Below are 15495 nucleotides of genomic sequence, written 5' to 3'. Positions count from 1 at the left end.
CAGGGTGGCAGGTCGATTTGTGGCATTTCGTACATATCAGTCTCCATTGTAGTCGGACACTGAAATTGACGCTGTAGGTCACTCCTTTGCGCATGCACAAAGAGTCTCAGGTCGAGTTGCATTTGTCTTAGCTGGAAGCGAGAGAACCATTTGCCACCACACAATGAACCAATCTAATAACGAGACGACTTCTGCCGGAACACCCACAGATCTTGCGTCTGGCACGGCTAACGGGGAGGTTGAGGTCAATCGATGGGCCTCTCCAAAGTTGATCTCACACTCGGATTGTTCCACCGAGCAAGTGATCGCCGACTATTTCGGGACGCTACATTCTCAGACGACAGCTCGGGTCGAGCAACTCCAAAAGTCCTTTGGAAATCTGGCCAGAGTGCAAGGCCAAGAGGGCGCTGCCGCCAATGCTATCAAAACAGCATCAGCAGACATCGCCCACTTTCTGGAGGGAGTCAGTCAGGCTCACCAAGAGTCCTTCACATTCTCCACCGAGAACAATGATACCCTACCAGGCATGTTCCCACTGAAGCCCGCTTCGGCATACTTGCCTTCGGTGCCTTTTGGTATGCGTCTGGCTACTTGGATCGATGACCCCCTCACAGCATCCGGCACAAAATGTGAAGACTGCACCGATCTGTTCTGCGACGCTGCTGAGCTTGGCAAGGTGGTGACCAAGCTGTCCAAGGAGGCAAGAACCATCCTCGAGCAAGCGATTTCTGCCGCCACACAAGCGGTATCAGCGGCAAACTTGTCACAGGATACACAGGAGGAAATCAATTGGTCACTCGCGTCTCTGTACAGCCAGTTTGTCTGGACAGTTTCCCCACAATGTCGAACCCTTCTGATGAACACCTGCTCGCATGGTTTCGGTAACTACTCCATCTGGGTCGAGAGGATGGAGAAGAGCGCTCAGCTACCGAATGGTGATCCCACATATCCGTGGCCGCTTGAGGTTGCCAAAATCGGGATGCCCGCACGAGTGATAGAAGACGATCAAGATGCGCCAGGTGAACCGGAGTCGGACGTCAGTGAGGAGGAATAGACATGCAGCGATCAGCCAGTATTGAGCTCGTATGCAGTGCCAAGGAGTTGAGCATTTCAGATACTGTCGTTGTGGCACTTGCTTTGTTCGCCTTTCAGAGGGTCATAATTTGTCTCATTTGCCCACAGGAAGAAGGCGGGATTGTGTACAGACGCTGCGTGACCAGCTACGCTTCCCTCGCCACCAGACCGACATGTCCAGTTGCCAGCTTCTACCTCCACTCGACGCACTGTTGGGTTGTGATACGAGTGTTGTGTTTGGTACCGGTGAACAGAGTAAATTCGATCACCTGAGGGATCTCATGCGTCTGGAACAACTGCCCGCTCTGCGTCAGTCCTTCGACAAGCTAGCAGCAACGTCCTGCAGAGACACTGTGAAGACCCGAACGGTGTATGCAGAGTTCTCTTGTACAACTTGGTCAAGGGCACTGTGTCAGTCCTCAAAGGTATCAATTTACCTCATCAACTGGACGTGTCTTCGAGATCTGCATAGGGGCCGGTGCTTCCTCAATATCTGGCTCGTCCCCATGACAGTGAGGCGTTGTCAGAGACTCGTGATCAACTGGCGCGAAGCCGCGGTAGTTTGCGAGACGCTCGAGGATTGTTCAAGCTGTTTGGAGACGATACACGACTCGCACAGACTGACCCCAGTCGCGAGGAATGTAGCTGAGAGGACAAGACAGATCGTTGCGAGAGCTGTCCAATAGGCGGTCAAAGCCGTCGAATCTGCGCGATTGACCAAGTATCACTAGGAGAAACTCTGTTGAAGGCATGCCAGGCACTTCTGCCCATCCGAATCTGAGCTCATGGACCTACGTGAACGTTTCCATAGTGCTGTAGACTCGTTGAAGCGTGTCAGCAAATTGTCTAAGCCTGGGCCATTCAAACTGGCGAGATATGAGACAGACTGCAGACCGTGGGCGTTCTGACACCTGGGGCTCACAGCCTAACGTTGCCTCGGGCAGTGAGACATCAGGCAGACGAGCAGGCATCCAGTGGTGGAGATTCGACTCCCAAAGCGCTGCCCAACATCTAAACTCCTGCTCTGATATTAGATTGCAGCCTCCCGTGACATCGACGAGCCAGGTACTGCTGTTATCCCATCATGCTCATTCTAGTCATCGTACATGCATGCCCGAGGGATTCCACCAATTATGATCGGGGCTTCTCCCTGAGACACCCGTCAGTATCCACCCTCATCGGTCCACACCAGACTCACTTCTTCTCCTTCCAGAGAGCCAAGAGACCCACACCAGCAACCTTGACGACCTTGAATCGGACACCTGGAATATCTCCCTTTGCCTTTCCACGTCGACCGAATCCAGAAATCAAAACCTCGTCGTTCTCATCGGTAAAGTTCAAGCAACCGTCTGAGCTGATCAGAAACACGCCCGACCCCGCTGCTCACCGTTGGGGACGAAAGCAGTGACCTTCTTTCCGTTCTTAATGAGCTGAACACGGACACACTTTCGGATGGCAGAGTTGGGTTGCTTGGCCTCAACACCGACCTAAATAACATGAGCCAAACGTCCACTCCCAACTCCTCACCTTCTCCAGAACGATTCCCTTGGCGTGAGAACTACCTCCAGTGGGAGAGGTCTTGTAGAATTTACCAAGAGCTCGCTTCTTGTAGTTTTTGTCGGCCCATCGGTTGTCCCGCCTGGACGTCCTGAGCTTTCTAGCGGCGTTGAGACCGGCTGGCTTGTTGGCTGGGGATGATCGTCAGTCTTAGAGCCTAAAAGGATGTATGCAGCAACCTACAGCCTGGCATTGTGGATGTCTTGATGGATGAGGAGACTCTGCATACGAGCTCAGAGGTAGCGAGTGCCGGCGAGGGGAGGACATCGGCGTTAATAACTCAGTGGCGAGACCCTTGGCTTAAATCCGATCGCTTCGATTTCGGCAGTCTCCGCCTTCCAACTATGCGGGATCGGCATCATCCGATGGGTCACCGCGGCCAGGGGATAAGCGATTCGAGATGTGTTGCATCCTCTCAGTCATCGCAGCAACATGGTCTCGCTAGATCTCAGAAAGGTTCACCCCTCGTTTGAGCCCAAGTTTGCTCACTTTCCATCTCGTCGATCGACAGTGTTCTCGGCCAAGGGAGCTGTAGCCACGAGTCAACCTCTAGGTAACTGACTGCATACACTGATGTCGCTGACTTTTCGTCAGCATGCCAAGCAGGTATCGAGATCTTGAAGAAGGGAGGCAATGCAGGTGGGCCTCGGGAGCTTTTTAGCAAGACTGACATTCAGCCGACGCTGCTGTCGCCACTGCCGCAGCGATGAACGTCTGTGAGCCAAGCTGCACCGGCATCGGTGGAGGTGAGCCATTGAGAGGGTCATGACTGAAACCCCAGACATCTTTTGCTTGTTTTTCGATGCAAAGACCAAGACGGTGAGAGGTATAAATGGCTCCGGAAAGGCTCCTCAGGCACTCTCGGTCGAGCATCTACGGTCCCAAGGCATCAAGGGAAATTCGGTGAGCAAGAACACACTCACTCAATCGCTCACGACCAGATCCCGTACGACAACCTCAACTCGGTAACGGTGCCTTGCGCCGCTGCGGGATGGCTCAAAACTGTCGAAGAGTTTGGATCGGGCAACTTGACCATGAGAGAAATTCTCGATCCTGCTATTCGCATGGCGCGCGAGGGAGTTCCAGAGCACGAGTTTAGCGCTCGAGGGGTGAGCCTTACACTTTGCCTCGCTAAAGGCTTCAGTATCAACGGTCAGAGAAACTCATCAAGAATGCTTCGCCGAATTGGCACGAGTAAGTGGACCTCGTGTCGCGAGCTGATGCAACAGGATGATGATGCCCGATGGAGTGAGTCTCATCGCCATGCATCTTGCTGACTTGAAGAACCCTCCCCTGGAATCAAACATCATGACACACGCAGAGCTTGCCGACACGTTCGAAGCCGTTGCCAAGCACGGACATGACGGCTACTACAAGGGACGCATAGCTCAAGGTGAGGATCTTATGTAACTCGACTGACCATCCCAGCCATTGTTGATCTCGTACAATCCAAAGGAGGTGTCATGACCATGGAAGACCTCGCCTCCTGCGAGGCGCAAGTTATCGAGCCAATCAAGTATGATTTTCGAGTCGGAATGGCAGGTGATGAGGGAGTCACTCTCTGGGAAGTGGGTCCATTTCGTTACATTCTCTGACCCTCAGTGTCCACCTAACGGCCAAGGCCTGACTGCCCTTGTTGCCTTGGGTATCGTTGAGGCGTACGAGGAGAAGCACGGAGTGGATATTTTGAGCTTGGAGTACAATTCCGCGGACTATCTTCACATCCTCATCGAGGCACTTAGACTGGCGTTTGCAGGTGAGTTCTGTCCGTCGAATCGTGCTGACGCGTCTCAGACAGTGAGCAGATCATGAAGACTTTGGTTTTGATTCCCCAGCTCAGTATTACATTACCGATCCCGATGTTGAAGAAATGCCAACGAACGAGCTTCTGAGCAAGGTGAGCGAGACTCGTGAGTCTCACTGACGCCACCAGCCATATCTAGCCAAGCGAGCTGGCTTAATAGATCCCAAAAAGGCCATCCGAGTCGAACACGGGAACCCCATGCACTCGTCCGATACCATTTACCTATCCACCGCCGACAAGGACGGCAATGCCTGCTCCTTTATCGCTTCCAACTATGCTGGTGAGTGTATAGAGCTGCATCGAACTCACAGTCAAGGCTTTGGCACTGGGGCTATTCCTGCTGGATGCGGCTTCACTCTTCAAAACCGTGGCAGTGGGTTCGTACTGGAAGAGGGCCATCCCAACTGCCTCAAGGGCGGTAAAAGACCCTACCACACGATTATCCCAGGCATGGTGACTCAAAATGGCGAGCTATTGATGAGCTTTGGTGTGATGGGAGGTGAGTAGGGCAAACCAAGTCAGTGAGACGCTGACGACTCTTGGCAGGTTTCATGCAGCCACAAGGTGGGGTACGTCCGCTGCTCTCGCTGACCACCAGGTCACCTTCAAGTCCTCTTAAACAAGCTCAGAGGCTTTTCGTCCCAATCTGCTCTCGATGCACCCCGATTCTGTATCTCTGCTGGTCTACCCGACAATACCACAAAAGGAGCGTCCAACGCTGGTGATATGGATTCCGAAATCTGGATCGAAGAGGGCATCTCGGACGAGGTCATTCAACAGCTCACAGGTGTGTCTCTGTTTCACTTGATCCCCACTGACGACGTCAGCCATGGGCCACCGCTGCGAACGAGCATCAGACTATGCTCGATTCACTATGGGTCGAGGACAGATCATCCAAGCTGTCAGAGACCCCTCAGGTCGAAACGTGTGGGCTTGCGGATCCGATCTCCGAGGAGATGGATGTGCCGTGGGAGAGATCTGAGTGCCATGATGCATACAACACGGTAAAAGATATTACATTGCCTCTACACCGCTGCAATCTTTCTGAAACACGACAATACCTTGTTCACTCCTTCCACATGTGCAGGACGACTAGAGTCAAAGCCAAATCTCAATCTTCCGAGCGCGATCAATCGATAGATCGCTCCCGCAAGAAGTAGCGAAATGTCTTCGTCTGATTTGCCGGGAGGTGACTCGTGATAAAGGACAGAGAGTGTTGTCGATTCGTAGCTGAGATTCGGCATCGCGATGCTGAGCAGGAACACCGAGTGAGGGAACAAGAGGTGATGCGATGAAGAGTCTGGTCTCGCAGGGAGATGCACGGGTGCCCGTGTGTAGTGACTAGCGTAATACGCTGTCAAAGACTCGTCAATGAGCCTTGTTGAGGCGTCGGCAAATAGCGCCGGCGGGATGGCTCCGATCGGTTTCAGTGATGTTTGTTTGATGCGACTTGATGCCGTGCCCGAGGCATGCACGATAGAGGTAGGTATTTTCGACTTTACAATGGCAGATTTCCAACCTTTCGTCAGCGTCATCCAGCGCATGCCCCCTCACAGTTCAGTTCGACAACGGATAACGTAGGTGGCGCAAAGATGGTCAGACGATACTCTACCGCCATTTGCTCGGCAACGTCGTTGATATAATCCCAAAGCTTGGCAATGCGGGTCCCGGAATCCTTCAAACCCAGAAAGGTGCCCAGGCGCCACGACTGGCCCTGATCATCGAGCACCATTGCCACGGCCATGTCGAGATCCTCGTCGTAATCGTACGCACAATGAATCATGGTCCATCGGTTCATGACGTCGTAGGATTTGAGAGGCCAGGCCAGAGTCAATTCAGGCTTCCGCTGATCCTCATTGACCAAGGTGAAGTGAGGTGATTGGATGGAGGCGACCGAGGAACTCATGGGCAGACCCCGAATGGATATCGGCCTGACGGGTCTAGGGATCCGATCGTAAATGTCAAAAGCGATGGTGACTAGATCTTCCTGCGATGGGAAGCGCCCTGGAAAGATATGATAGATGTGTCCATCCTGGGTCGGATCGATGATCTTTGACGAGAATCCAGCGCGGATGATGGTCTGCAGGTCGGTCGAGAAAAGTATGCAAAAGATGGCTGCGCCGTCGAGATCTTGACAGAGCCGTGTGTCTGCATGATCAGCAAGAATCGAGATCAGACACTTACTGAGCGTGATTACCAGATCCGATGGGTCGCACGCTGCGACTTGCTCCCAGATACTCCCTTGCTTTGTCAATTTCCCCAATCCAAGGCTCTGAAGCTTCAGCAAAGTCACGAGATATGACTCACCTCGTAGACGCCTTCGAGTGCCTGGAGGAAACGCAACGTCGCGCCTTCCGCCCCGCTGGCCTTCTCATGCAGGACAGAGAATGCAATGTCCTTTCTCCCACCGACCGGTTCGAGGCCCAATTGTGGCCAGTACCTTAGGCCAGCAGCACCCAGGCTCATCACACTACCGGCGAACCCGACGTGGACGCTCAAAGGTGCCAAAGACTTTGGGTTGCCAGACGGGTTGTGCATCTCGTTGTCTACCGGTCAGCTCAAGTTTCTCACTCCGCTGACTCACCATGATGATCAATGAACTCGCACAGTGCCGAGCCTTGTCGCATCCATGCGAGAGTGTCATCTTCATGTGCTTCCGCGACTGCCACATTGACACGGAACGCATCAGATCCCTCGATATACATCCGCAAGTGACGATCCGCCAAGATATGGTTTGCCAGGCGCGAACAGTCCAGCTCCTCGAGTATGGATGAGTCAACCACATGATCTTCTGGCTCCACTGCGGCATCGGACTTGCTTCCACCAGCCCACCCGATTTCCCAAGGCACGGCAAGGACATCGACCGCTTGCTCCCGTAACCACAACCAGTCGGCGGAGATGCATTTCTTGCTCCGCCAGCGAAGTTCTTGATCAGCTTCTGAAGCACTTTCCGTTGAAATGAGACTCTGATTTCCCGCTGCGCTACCATCATCCATCATGGATTCTGGGGTGAGCGGTCCTGGTGGCGAGCCATCATCCGGCTCCATATCAGAGACATCAGACTCCACGTCCCATGCAGCGGCGTAATCATCCTTGTACTTGGAGTTTGGCTTACGGAGGCGATCGACCAGTTCGACGCGCAAAGCCTCAGGAGTAGTGGCGGGAGAGGGGAGAGAATAAGGGAAGGCAGAAGCGCGAACTGGACCGAGATGTAGCGGTACAAAGTCGGTCGGGATGAGATCGAATTCTGGGCTGCTGTGCGTGTGAGAATGATCAAGTAAAGGTGGCGATGGCGCAAATTGGACCTGCTTGACGGGTCTGACGATACTTGTGTCACCATCGGTCTCTTTTGCCTCTACCGGGTGCTCGTCCAGCTCGGGCTTTGGCTCGACCGTTTCTACAGGCTCCGCGGCCTCCTCCTCGGGAGCCCTATAAGGTTCTTCTTCCGTCTGCGCAGTAGGAAACACCTCATCCTGGGGTGATCTCGGCGAGTCGAAAAACGCAAAGTCATCTTCGGTGATCTGAGTGATTTCACCTTCCGCCTCGCCTTCGCCTTCGTCTTCCGAATCCTGTTCCTGTGCAAAGTCCATGATGACGTCTCGCTCCAATTGGACCTGCTTCTCTTCCTCTTGCACCTCATCTTCGTCCGCGATCTCTGACAAGAGCTCAAAGTCGACTTCTGCTTTGACAGGACGTTTTGTCTCTACCACTGGCTCGTCTTCACCGGAATGAGCAGAGAAGAGGTCATCAATGTCGGACTTGTCGCCCTGCTCAGACTCGGAGCCGAATATGGGTGACTCGGGGCTGATGACCGCTGCGGATTGATCAGGTGGGACGACAGTTGTCGCGTCCGAGGGATGAAACTGTGCGGTTGGAAAAGATGCTTCCCTGGACATGAGTTGATAGATCTCCGTGGCTGAGGCCATGAGGTCGTCTGGCGTGGTCGAAGCGAAGATGGATCCAGGAGGTTGAGAGACAGGTATTGAGGTTGGGCGAGTCGGACACGCATCCAGGAGAAGGTGAGTGGGCCAGACGGTCAAGATACCCTGGCTCAATGTCCAGCTGTCGACGCTCTTATCGTTCGACTTGAGCCTCGGTACCCATACCACTGACCAAGCATTATACACAGTTCGATCCAACTCAGTGACCAATTGCTTGCCTGTCCTATCTGTATTCCAAGTGGAGCCGAGCGCCGCGGAAAAGGATTCGGAGAGGATGGTGGATTGAGTATCGTTCGGGCTGAAGGGCCCCAACGTGATGGCAGGTAGGTACAATGGGCGGACAAAGACAAGCTGATTGGGCATGTCGAGGACATTGAGATCTTTCGGCGAGATGCGAGGAGGCTCTTTCGCCTGAATCCGAAGCGCGCACTTGTCTCTCGACAGCGGATATAATAGACCTTGTAGCTCCGTATGCCCCCTTTGAACTGTCAGTAAAAGATAAAGACCCCCTTGGACATACTCGTATGCTTGATGAATCGGTTGCATAATCACTCTCCTCCCCTTTCTCCAAGCGAGACTTTCGACCAGAGCGTCCGTCAACAAGCTCCAAGCGCGTGCCACGGCAGGTTTGGGTGTCCAACGCAGATTTCGACACTTATCCCTCGACTCCACAGTACCGCCTTCTCGCACGCCTGGTCTTTTCAGACAATCATAGTTGGATCCATGGACATCACACGAGATGAGGTCCAAGGGGTCTATGGATGCCTCTGGTTCCTCTGAGTTGACTTCAGCTTGGAGCTCAGCGGAGGCGCCCACCCCTTTCTTCTCCCTCCCAATTGAAGACTCACCTTGAAGACCAGGAATGTTCAACTCTTTCCGACCTGAACTGAATACCCAGAGGCAGGGAGTAGAGTCGGAAGACTTTTCAGGACTCTGTTCATTCTTCACTGGAGCAACGATCGCACAACCAGAGTCAAGTATATCTGCAACATCGGTCAAGGTCGTGCTATTGATCTGTCTCCACGCATGCTCGAGTCTCAGGTCAGGATCGAGGGACGACGACCCGGCTTTCGCGTCCTCCGAGGCGATGGTATACCGTCGACATTGAATAGTCTCGTGAAATCGAAGAGCCCAATGGCCATAGACCGGAATCGAGGCTGATGCCGGGAGATTGTTGAGCAGGTCAGACGATGCCATCCTACGGGACGAGATGCTATATAAGGGAAAGCATCTTCAGTCGCTGTTGAAGGCACTCTATTGTTCACAAGAGACGAATGCAGAAATGTGAACCTTCGCCCAAAAAGAAAAAAGGACAGTACCCGGCAGTGGCAATACTCTTCAACTTATATGTGTTCTCTCGACTTCATCTTTTACTGATCACACATGCATGACTCTTCGATTGCTCAATTGTCCATAGATAAGCAAAGAGGAAGAGGCACGAGACGGGGACGGGGACGGGAGGGGAGGGGAGGAAAGGGGTTGTTGTCAGATAATGTCGTTACGGGTCATTGCTGACCCTAAGGTCGTGAAGTGCGAATCAGTCTTCTTCGCGCAGCGCCTTCTTCTTCTCTATACAGTCTTTCTACTCTATTCCAGATCACAACTTAGGGTTTACTCAACTGTTCCTTTCGGAAGAAGAAGCTAAAAGGGAGAGATGATCAGTTCGTACCCTGCATGGGACACTCCTTCCACTCACAAGTAGCCTATGACAATGATGATCTGACACACGAGACAGACCCAGAACTCCCAGTGGATAAATGGATTGTTCTTGCCAGTCTCAGGGTCCCAGATGGCCAAGTTAGGGAACACATTGCCAGGTCCGATCTTGTCTGGAGCAGTAGCTCGAGCAATCATGACGACGGCCGATCCGAGAATCTGAGCCCCGGCCAGCGTTGCGCAGACGTGCAAACGTGACAAAGTCTGGAGGAGGATCATTCCCAAACCGACACCTTGAATCGCATCGAGCACTCCGAGCCATAACCAGAGACATGTTCCGCTGCAGTAAATCAGCCAAGAGTCCGAGCCCCAAGCGAAGACGCCACTCACATGTATGGTCCAGCGACACCACCCCAGGGAACGAAGAGTCCCATTCCGGAAGTACCCCACCACATTTGACACCATCTCGGCGCACCGAGACCGACGGCAAAGACGGGAAGCAACCACGAGTGGACCTTGGAGTACTCTACGGAGACGTGTCAGTCCTGATACCGAGTCGGAGTCACTAGCTCACTGATTAAGAGACCCATAAAGAGACCCCAGACTCCAAGGAAGAAGACGGCAATTTCAATGACCACTGCCCACTTGGGAACATCTGCCTGTGCCCACAAGAATTGCCAGTTTCGACCGTACGGTGGAGAGAGCCAGTAATCCCTCAGGATTTCGGCAATCAAGAACCAAATGACCAGCTTGCGTCGGACCAATGTCTTGAAGAAGTTGGGCACATAGGGTGGGATCTAAATACGAGTCAGCCCGGCCATTGTCCTTCTGCCATGACTCACCTGATGATAATACTCTGGCAAACCACGGAACATGAGGAATGCAAAGATGAACGAGATGACGGAAAGGGGCCAGACAATGTACATGATGACCGTGGGCGTGACGTATTGGTCCGGGTTGATACCGTTGAGCGTGTAACCCCAGTACCACAGAGCGGAGACCCAAATCTGTTGCAGACCTTGAACGACACATGCTCGAACGACCCAGACCTCGGTGGCGGATCCAGCTTCGTCTCCAAAGTTGAGACCGAAGAAGAGGAAACCAGCGCCAGAAGCGACGGCATAGCACCAGACAGCGACACGGGAAATGATCTGTCGATGAGGGGTAAAAATGCCGTGGAGAGATGGGAATCCGATGAGGATAAAGGCGATGCCGAACCTGAAAGTGAGCCGGTGTCTGTGGTCTGATTCACTCACATGATCCATGGCACGGTCAAGACCCAAACAGATGGCTTCATCCTGAACAAGGTGTACCAGGCAATGGAAGCGACAAAGAAGATGGACGAGATGATGTACAGGTCAATCTCCGTCATGGTGTTGGTACCGCCCAACAAACTCAATTGGAATGAGGTCTGCAAAGATCAGCTATGATGCCTGTGATCCCGATAACTCACCGCAGAGAGTAATTGACCGCACGAAATGACGATGGTGTACAATGGCCATCCGAGGATCGATTTCTGCAGGAAGACTTGGACCCGGTTCATGTGTTCCGTATCGGGATTCTCTTCGTACATGCTTCCACCATAATCATCATGTGCCATCGTTCGATCATCATAGTCGGATCTCGAATACGGTGCGATGGAAGGCGGGCGAGAGGACAGCGCTGTGGATGGTCAATCACCATTAACCCCCAATTTTCGACTCACATTCCGGTCTGAAACCGTCCATCATACTCTGAGGTCGAGAATGGATAAACGAGTCCCTCGACCTGACTGACATAGCAGACATCTTCTCCTTTTTCACTTCATCAAAGAATGCCTTTTCACTCTTGATCAAAAACTTCTCAATACACAGATCGCCTTGAGAGTTTCCAGCACTGAGATCCCTGAGTTTCTGTACGAAAGCCTGTGCGACTTCTCCGTCCGAATCGGTAAACGTCTCCATGGCCTTATTGAGCGGCGAGCTTCCCTTTTCATCCACGATTGACGAGATAGAGTCGAAACTGGAGACTCGGCTGTGAACTGTGAACGGTCGAGATGGAGGCATATCCCCGCTCATACTGTTCCGAGACTCAAAGTATGGATCGGGTGCATTTCGGCCACCGCTCTGTTTCGCGAATTGCTTGTTGGCAGCTGCCAAAAAGTTGTCATATGTCTGAGGCGTTTCACGAAGTGATCCAACGACGGTCGATTCACCATGGTCGGAACTGCCCTGAGAAGACGGCGCATCCTCGTCATCGTATCCTCCTTGGAAGAACTTGGGTCGAGATTTGCGCTTGTCATCAAAGTACAGTGGCTGGGCATTGGGGTCCTCATCGTAGAATGATTCAGCAGAGACTCGGTTGGCAGCGCGGTTGTTGCCAGGCTGGAGTTGGTTGTCAAAGTAACCCTGTCGTTCCGCTGGAGATCCAGATAGTCGTCGGTCATGTAATGCTGGCGAGTTCGGAGCCGTTGAATCGGGAGTAGCCGATCGACCCCATTGACCAGCGACCAGAGACGTCTGACTGCCTGGATCCTGTTGGTAGAATCCACCGCTCATTCCAACTTGGTCGTATCCCCATGCGTGCTCTCCCGCATGCGAACGAGACGTGTTAATACTTCGTCGTTGGAAATCTTCCAAACGTTGACGCCATTCGACGACGGGGAATCGTTGTACAGCAGATCGAGCACGGAGGATCGCTCGCTCATGCTCGGTCGACTTGAGAGCCAACTTGATCGTCTTGGTCAGTTGCGACAGCATGTGCTGTGTGGCACTCGACTCGACAGGGAACCACTGTGATAAGTTAGCAATGTGAAAGTCACTCGTACCCACCCATCCTGGCATCAGACCCAATCCTCCCAGTCTCGATCCAACACCCAAAGCACCCTTTCGTCCAAATTCGACGGCGACCAGACCGAAGGGCTCGTCACGCGAAGGAATCAGAGCAAAGTCGGCACCACTGAACAAATACGGTGGCAAGGCGGTAAATTCTGGTTTCGAGTAGACTCTGTCAGGATACATTTCCATCAATCGCGCCAGTTTTTCGGCGGCAAATCGTCCGTAGAGATCAATGACAGGACCAACACAGATAAGTTGAATCTTTGGCTTCTTTTCCAACAGGGACGGCATGACATCGGCAATGAGATCGACACCCTTTTGCTTGGACCATCGACCAACAAAGACAAACAGGTCGGAATTGGGATCCTGCTTGATTCCTGCCCATTCTTGAGCCTGTCGCTTGTTTTCAGGACGTTTGGCTTCGGCCTCTTGGTCGATCTCAATCTTGCCAACGGCCAGAGGTTGTTCGTCCAAGGCCGCAATATCCGTCGGATCAGGGTTGGGTAATGAGTCAATGTTTCGTAGGGTCCAGAGCGCAGGGTATCGAGCCCAAGATCGTTTACCATACTTGTCAGAGACACCTGCCACACCAACACTCTTCTGATGATGAGAGATGAAGGACGCGGCGGCGTGTAACAAGTTGAAGGTGTTTCCGAATTGAACGTACTTGGAGCAAATGTCCTTTGGGATGTTGAAAGCCGCACAGACTTCCTTCATCTCGTCCTTGGTTCGAAGTGGCCACAGACCTTGGAATTCGGCATTGTGCAACGAGAGGCATACTGGCAAAATCTGAGGCAACAAGTAGAGGGGCGCGAGAGCACCGTGGTAATCGTTAATGTGGTAGATATCGACGATCGGGTTTCGTCGGATCGCCTCGGCAATCGCCTGGTTCCAAGTCGAATAGAAAATGGCCGAAGACAAGTCATCCATTCGTTGAGGGTAAGGATCAGACTTGGTTTGCGCACGGAAGACTGGCGAATCGAGAATGATATAAGTGATATTGTCCAGCTTGTGAGTCTCCACTTCGATCAAGTACGGCTCGCCAAAGATGATGACTTCAATAGGCTCGGCGTATTCTCCTTGAGGGTAGTCCAGGTCTGCAACCTTTGGCACGACCCAGAGCAGATCAACGTCCGTCATGGCTTTGCCCATGAGCGACGACATCACACCGAGACCTCCAATCTTGACCTTGAGTTTCCAGTCGATGATCTCATACTCAAGTGTCGCGATCAATACCTTACGCCGCTTGTTCTGATCCTCTGGCCAGCCAATGATCCTGTCATTCTTGCTATGCTTGTCGGCGAGCACCATGGCACCCTTCTCATCGATATCCTTCTTGTCCTTCTCCTTGTGTCCAATGGGGAAGTAGGAAGTCTCCTTGGAAGGCTTCATACCCCATTTGTTGACCTTGATGGAGTAGAAAGAGTATCGGAAGATGGCAGCAGCCGCGAGCGCCGTAATGGCAGGAATGGCACCTAGAAGAGCAAAGGCAATGGTTGTGACGTTTTGTTGACCGATCGGACTGATGTTCCACTCGCCAGTGACCTCGTTGATCATGACGTTCCAAGCGAGATGAGGAGCGGGCGGGACGGAAATGTTTAGGAAGTTTGGTTGCAGAGCGTTCGGAGGCAATCGGTCAATAATACCGTCAGAATCTGTATCTCCGTAGAAGTAGTCGTCAAAAGACCAAATGTTGAGTTGAATGTAAGCTGGCCAGGCCGACATGAAGGGGAAGGTCCAGATATGATCCGTACTGTTGAGCTCGAAGTGCGCTTGCGCACCGAGATCGAAGCCCCAAGTGTTGAACTGACCTCTGGCGAGCAACTGTGGCCAACGTCGTTGTCCACCATCCCAATCGGCATCATCGTGGACGGTGTGGAAACTGGATCCAGAGATCTCACTCCAGTATTGGCAAATCACATGATGTCCTTTCCACCACTGGTTCTCGAACAAAGTGGCGTTGAGTTCACTCGATCCGCCAGTGTAGTTTTGCCACGGTTCCCAATTTTGACCAAAGTCGGCAGAGTATCGCCATTGGTCAGCCCCTGGGGCAGTGTGGTTGACGGTAAAGGTGTTGCCAGAGACTGAGAAGAGGTTATCATGGTAATCATTATAAGGGAACACCATGATGTTGTCCTCCTGTCCGACTCGGAAGATCAAGTGGTCCACGGCGTCAGTGTTGACGCCAGCTTGCTGTGCGGCAAAGCTGTTGATGGTGATCTCATAAATTCCATCCACAGCACCGGTGATCTGACCCTCCCATCGCCAAGCGGATGGCGCAACGGAGACCAAAAGACCAGGGTCGGTCTCAATAGTCAGACAACGTCTTGTGGTGATCTGCGGGTTGCCATTTTCTCCAACAGCAGAGTAACTCAATGACATGGCATTCTCGAGAGCCTGACAATCCATGGGCGTGTCATACTCGATGGCGAGGTTGATCGTGCTGGCTGATTGGAGACGGGCATCATGACCGGGCTCAAACTTGCTGATACTGGCGGGTTGAGGCTGCCACTGGCTGATGGGAACGAACGCCTTGTATTCAAAGGGTCTGAGATTCAGTTGATCGCCCAGACAACCTGTGTAGGGTGCTTCGTTATTCTGGTAGTAAGATTGGGTCGAGTCGACCAATGTAAAGTTTTCAAATGGA

General features: G+C 52.7%; 5 protein-coding genes across 5 annotated transcripts; 2 read left to right on the top strand and 3 right to left on the bottom strand.

Annotated features, from left to right (window-relative positions):
- Positions 1–163: 163 nt before the first annotated feature.
- BD324DRAFT_677918 (hypothetical protein) lies at positions 164–1054 on the top strand (the record flags this gene model as incomplete). The annotated part of the gene is made up of 1 exon (XM_022018960.1): positions 164–1054. One exon carries the CDS (start codon positions 164–166, stop codon positions 1052–1054), a length of 891 nt encoding a protein of 296 aa, XP_021874125.1.
- A 1151-nt stretch (positions 1055–2205) lies between these two features.
- On the bottom strand, positions 2206–2824 carry BD324DRAFT_647378 (40s ribosomal protein s23; the record flags this gene model as incomplete). The annotated part of the gene is made up of 5 exons (XM_022017641.1): positions 2206–2224; positions 2273–2423; positions 2462–2561; positions 2602–2762; positions 2815–2824. 5 exons carry the CDS (start codon positions 2822–2824, stop codon positions 2206–2208), a joined length of 441 nt encoding a protein of 146 aa, XP_021874124.1.
- Positions 2825–3040: 216 nt separating this feature from the next.
- BD324DRAFT_610747 (putative lincomycin-condensing protein lmbA) lies at positions 3041–5440 on the top strand. The gene is made up of 16 exons (XM_022014216.1): positions 3041–3184; positions 3226–3270; positions 3309–3377; positions 3413–3534; positions 3573–3740; positions 3776–3825; positions 3861–3879; positions 3916–4024; positions 4060–4199; positions 4234–4387; positions 4467–4528; positions 4565–4715; positions 4752–4934; positions 4982–4999; positions 5034–5222; positions 5263–5440. The coding sequence occupies exons 1-16, from the start codon at positions 3064–3066 to the stop codon at positions 5415–5417; spliced, it is 1755 nt and encodes a 584-aa protein (XP_021874123.1). The 5' UTR covers positions 3041–3063; the 3' UTR covers positions 5418–5440.
- Position 5441: 1 nt separating this feature from the next.
- On the bottom strand, positions 5442–9665 carry BD324DRAFT_610744 (hypothetical protein). Its single transcript, XM_022014215.1, has 7 exons — positions 9225–9665; positions 8897–9152; positions 7020–8854; positions 6743–6981; positions 6620–6707; positions 5990–6583; positions 5442–5954 (listed from the first exon to the last, which is right to left on the bottom strand). Exons 1-7 carry the CDS (start codon positions 9571–9573, stop codon positions 5461–5463), a joined length of 3855 nt encoding a protein of 1284 aa, XP_021874122.1. The 5' UTR covers positions 9574–9665; the 3' UTR covers positions 5442–5460.
- An 83-nt stretch (positions 9666–9748) lies between these two features.
- Positions 9749–15257, bottom strand: BD324DRAFT_677915 (hypothetical protein; the record flags this gene model as incomplete). Its single annotated transcript, XM_022018959.1, has 9 exons — positions 9749–10017; positions 10073–10372; positions 10423–10558; positions 10607–10829; positions 10875–11250; positions 11289–11443; positions 11486–11694; positions 11738–12803; positions 12843–15257. The coding sequence occupies 9 exons, from the start codon at positions 15255–15257 to the stop codon at positions 9981–9983; spliced, it is 4917 nt and encodes a 1638-aa protein (XP_021874121.1). The 3' UTR covers positions 9749–9980.
- Between the last annotated feature and the right edge of the window lie 238 nt (positions 15258–15495).

This window comes from Kockovaella imperatae (genome assembly GCF_002102565.1).
Source record: "Kockovaella imperatae strain NRRL Y-17943 chromosome Unknown BD324scaffold_1, whole genome shotgun sequence".
Taxonomy (NCBI): Eukaryota; Fungi; Basidiomycota; class Tremellomycetes; order Tremellales; family Cuniculitremaceae; genus Kockovaella; species Kockovaella imperatae.
Note: the sequence above shows the minus strand (reverse complement) of the source record. Positions and strands in the feature narration are given on the sequence as shown.

Coding starts and splice junctions, on each gene's coding strand:
- BD324DRAFT_610747 (XM_022014216.1), top strand. CDS start 3,064: ATGGTCTCGCTAGATCTCAGAAAGGTTCACCCCTCGTTTGAGCCCAAG. Junction 3,271..3,308: donor GAAGAAGGGAGGCAATGCAG/GTGGGCCTCGGG, acceptor ACTGACATTCAG/CCGACGCTGCTGTCGCCACT. Junction 4,388..4,466: donor ACTTAGACTGGCGTTTGCAG/GTGAGTTCTGTC, acceptor TTGATTCCCCAG/CTCAGTATTACATTACCGAT.
- BD324DRAFT_610744 (XM_022014215.1), bottom strand. CDS start 9,573: ATGGCATCGTCTGACCTGCTCAACAATCTCCCGGCATCAGCCTCGATT. Junction 9,153..9,224: donor GAACATTCCTGGTCTTCAAG/GTGAGTCTTCAA, acceptor AAGTCAACTCAG/AGGAACCAGAGGCATCCATA. Junction 8,855..8,896: donor CCGATTCATCAAGCATACGA/GTATGTCCAAGG, acceptor GACAGTTCAAAG/GGGGCATACGGAGCTACAAG.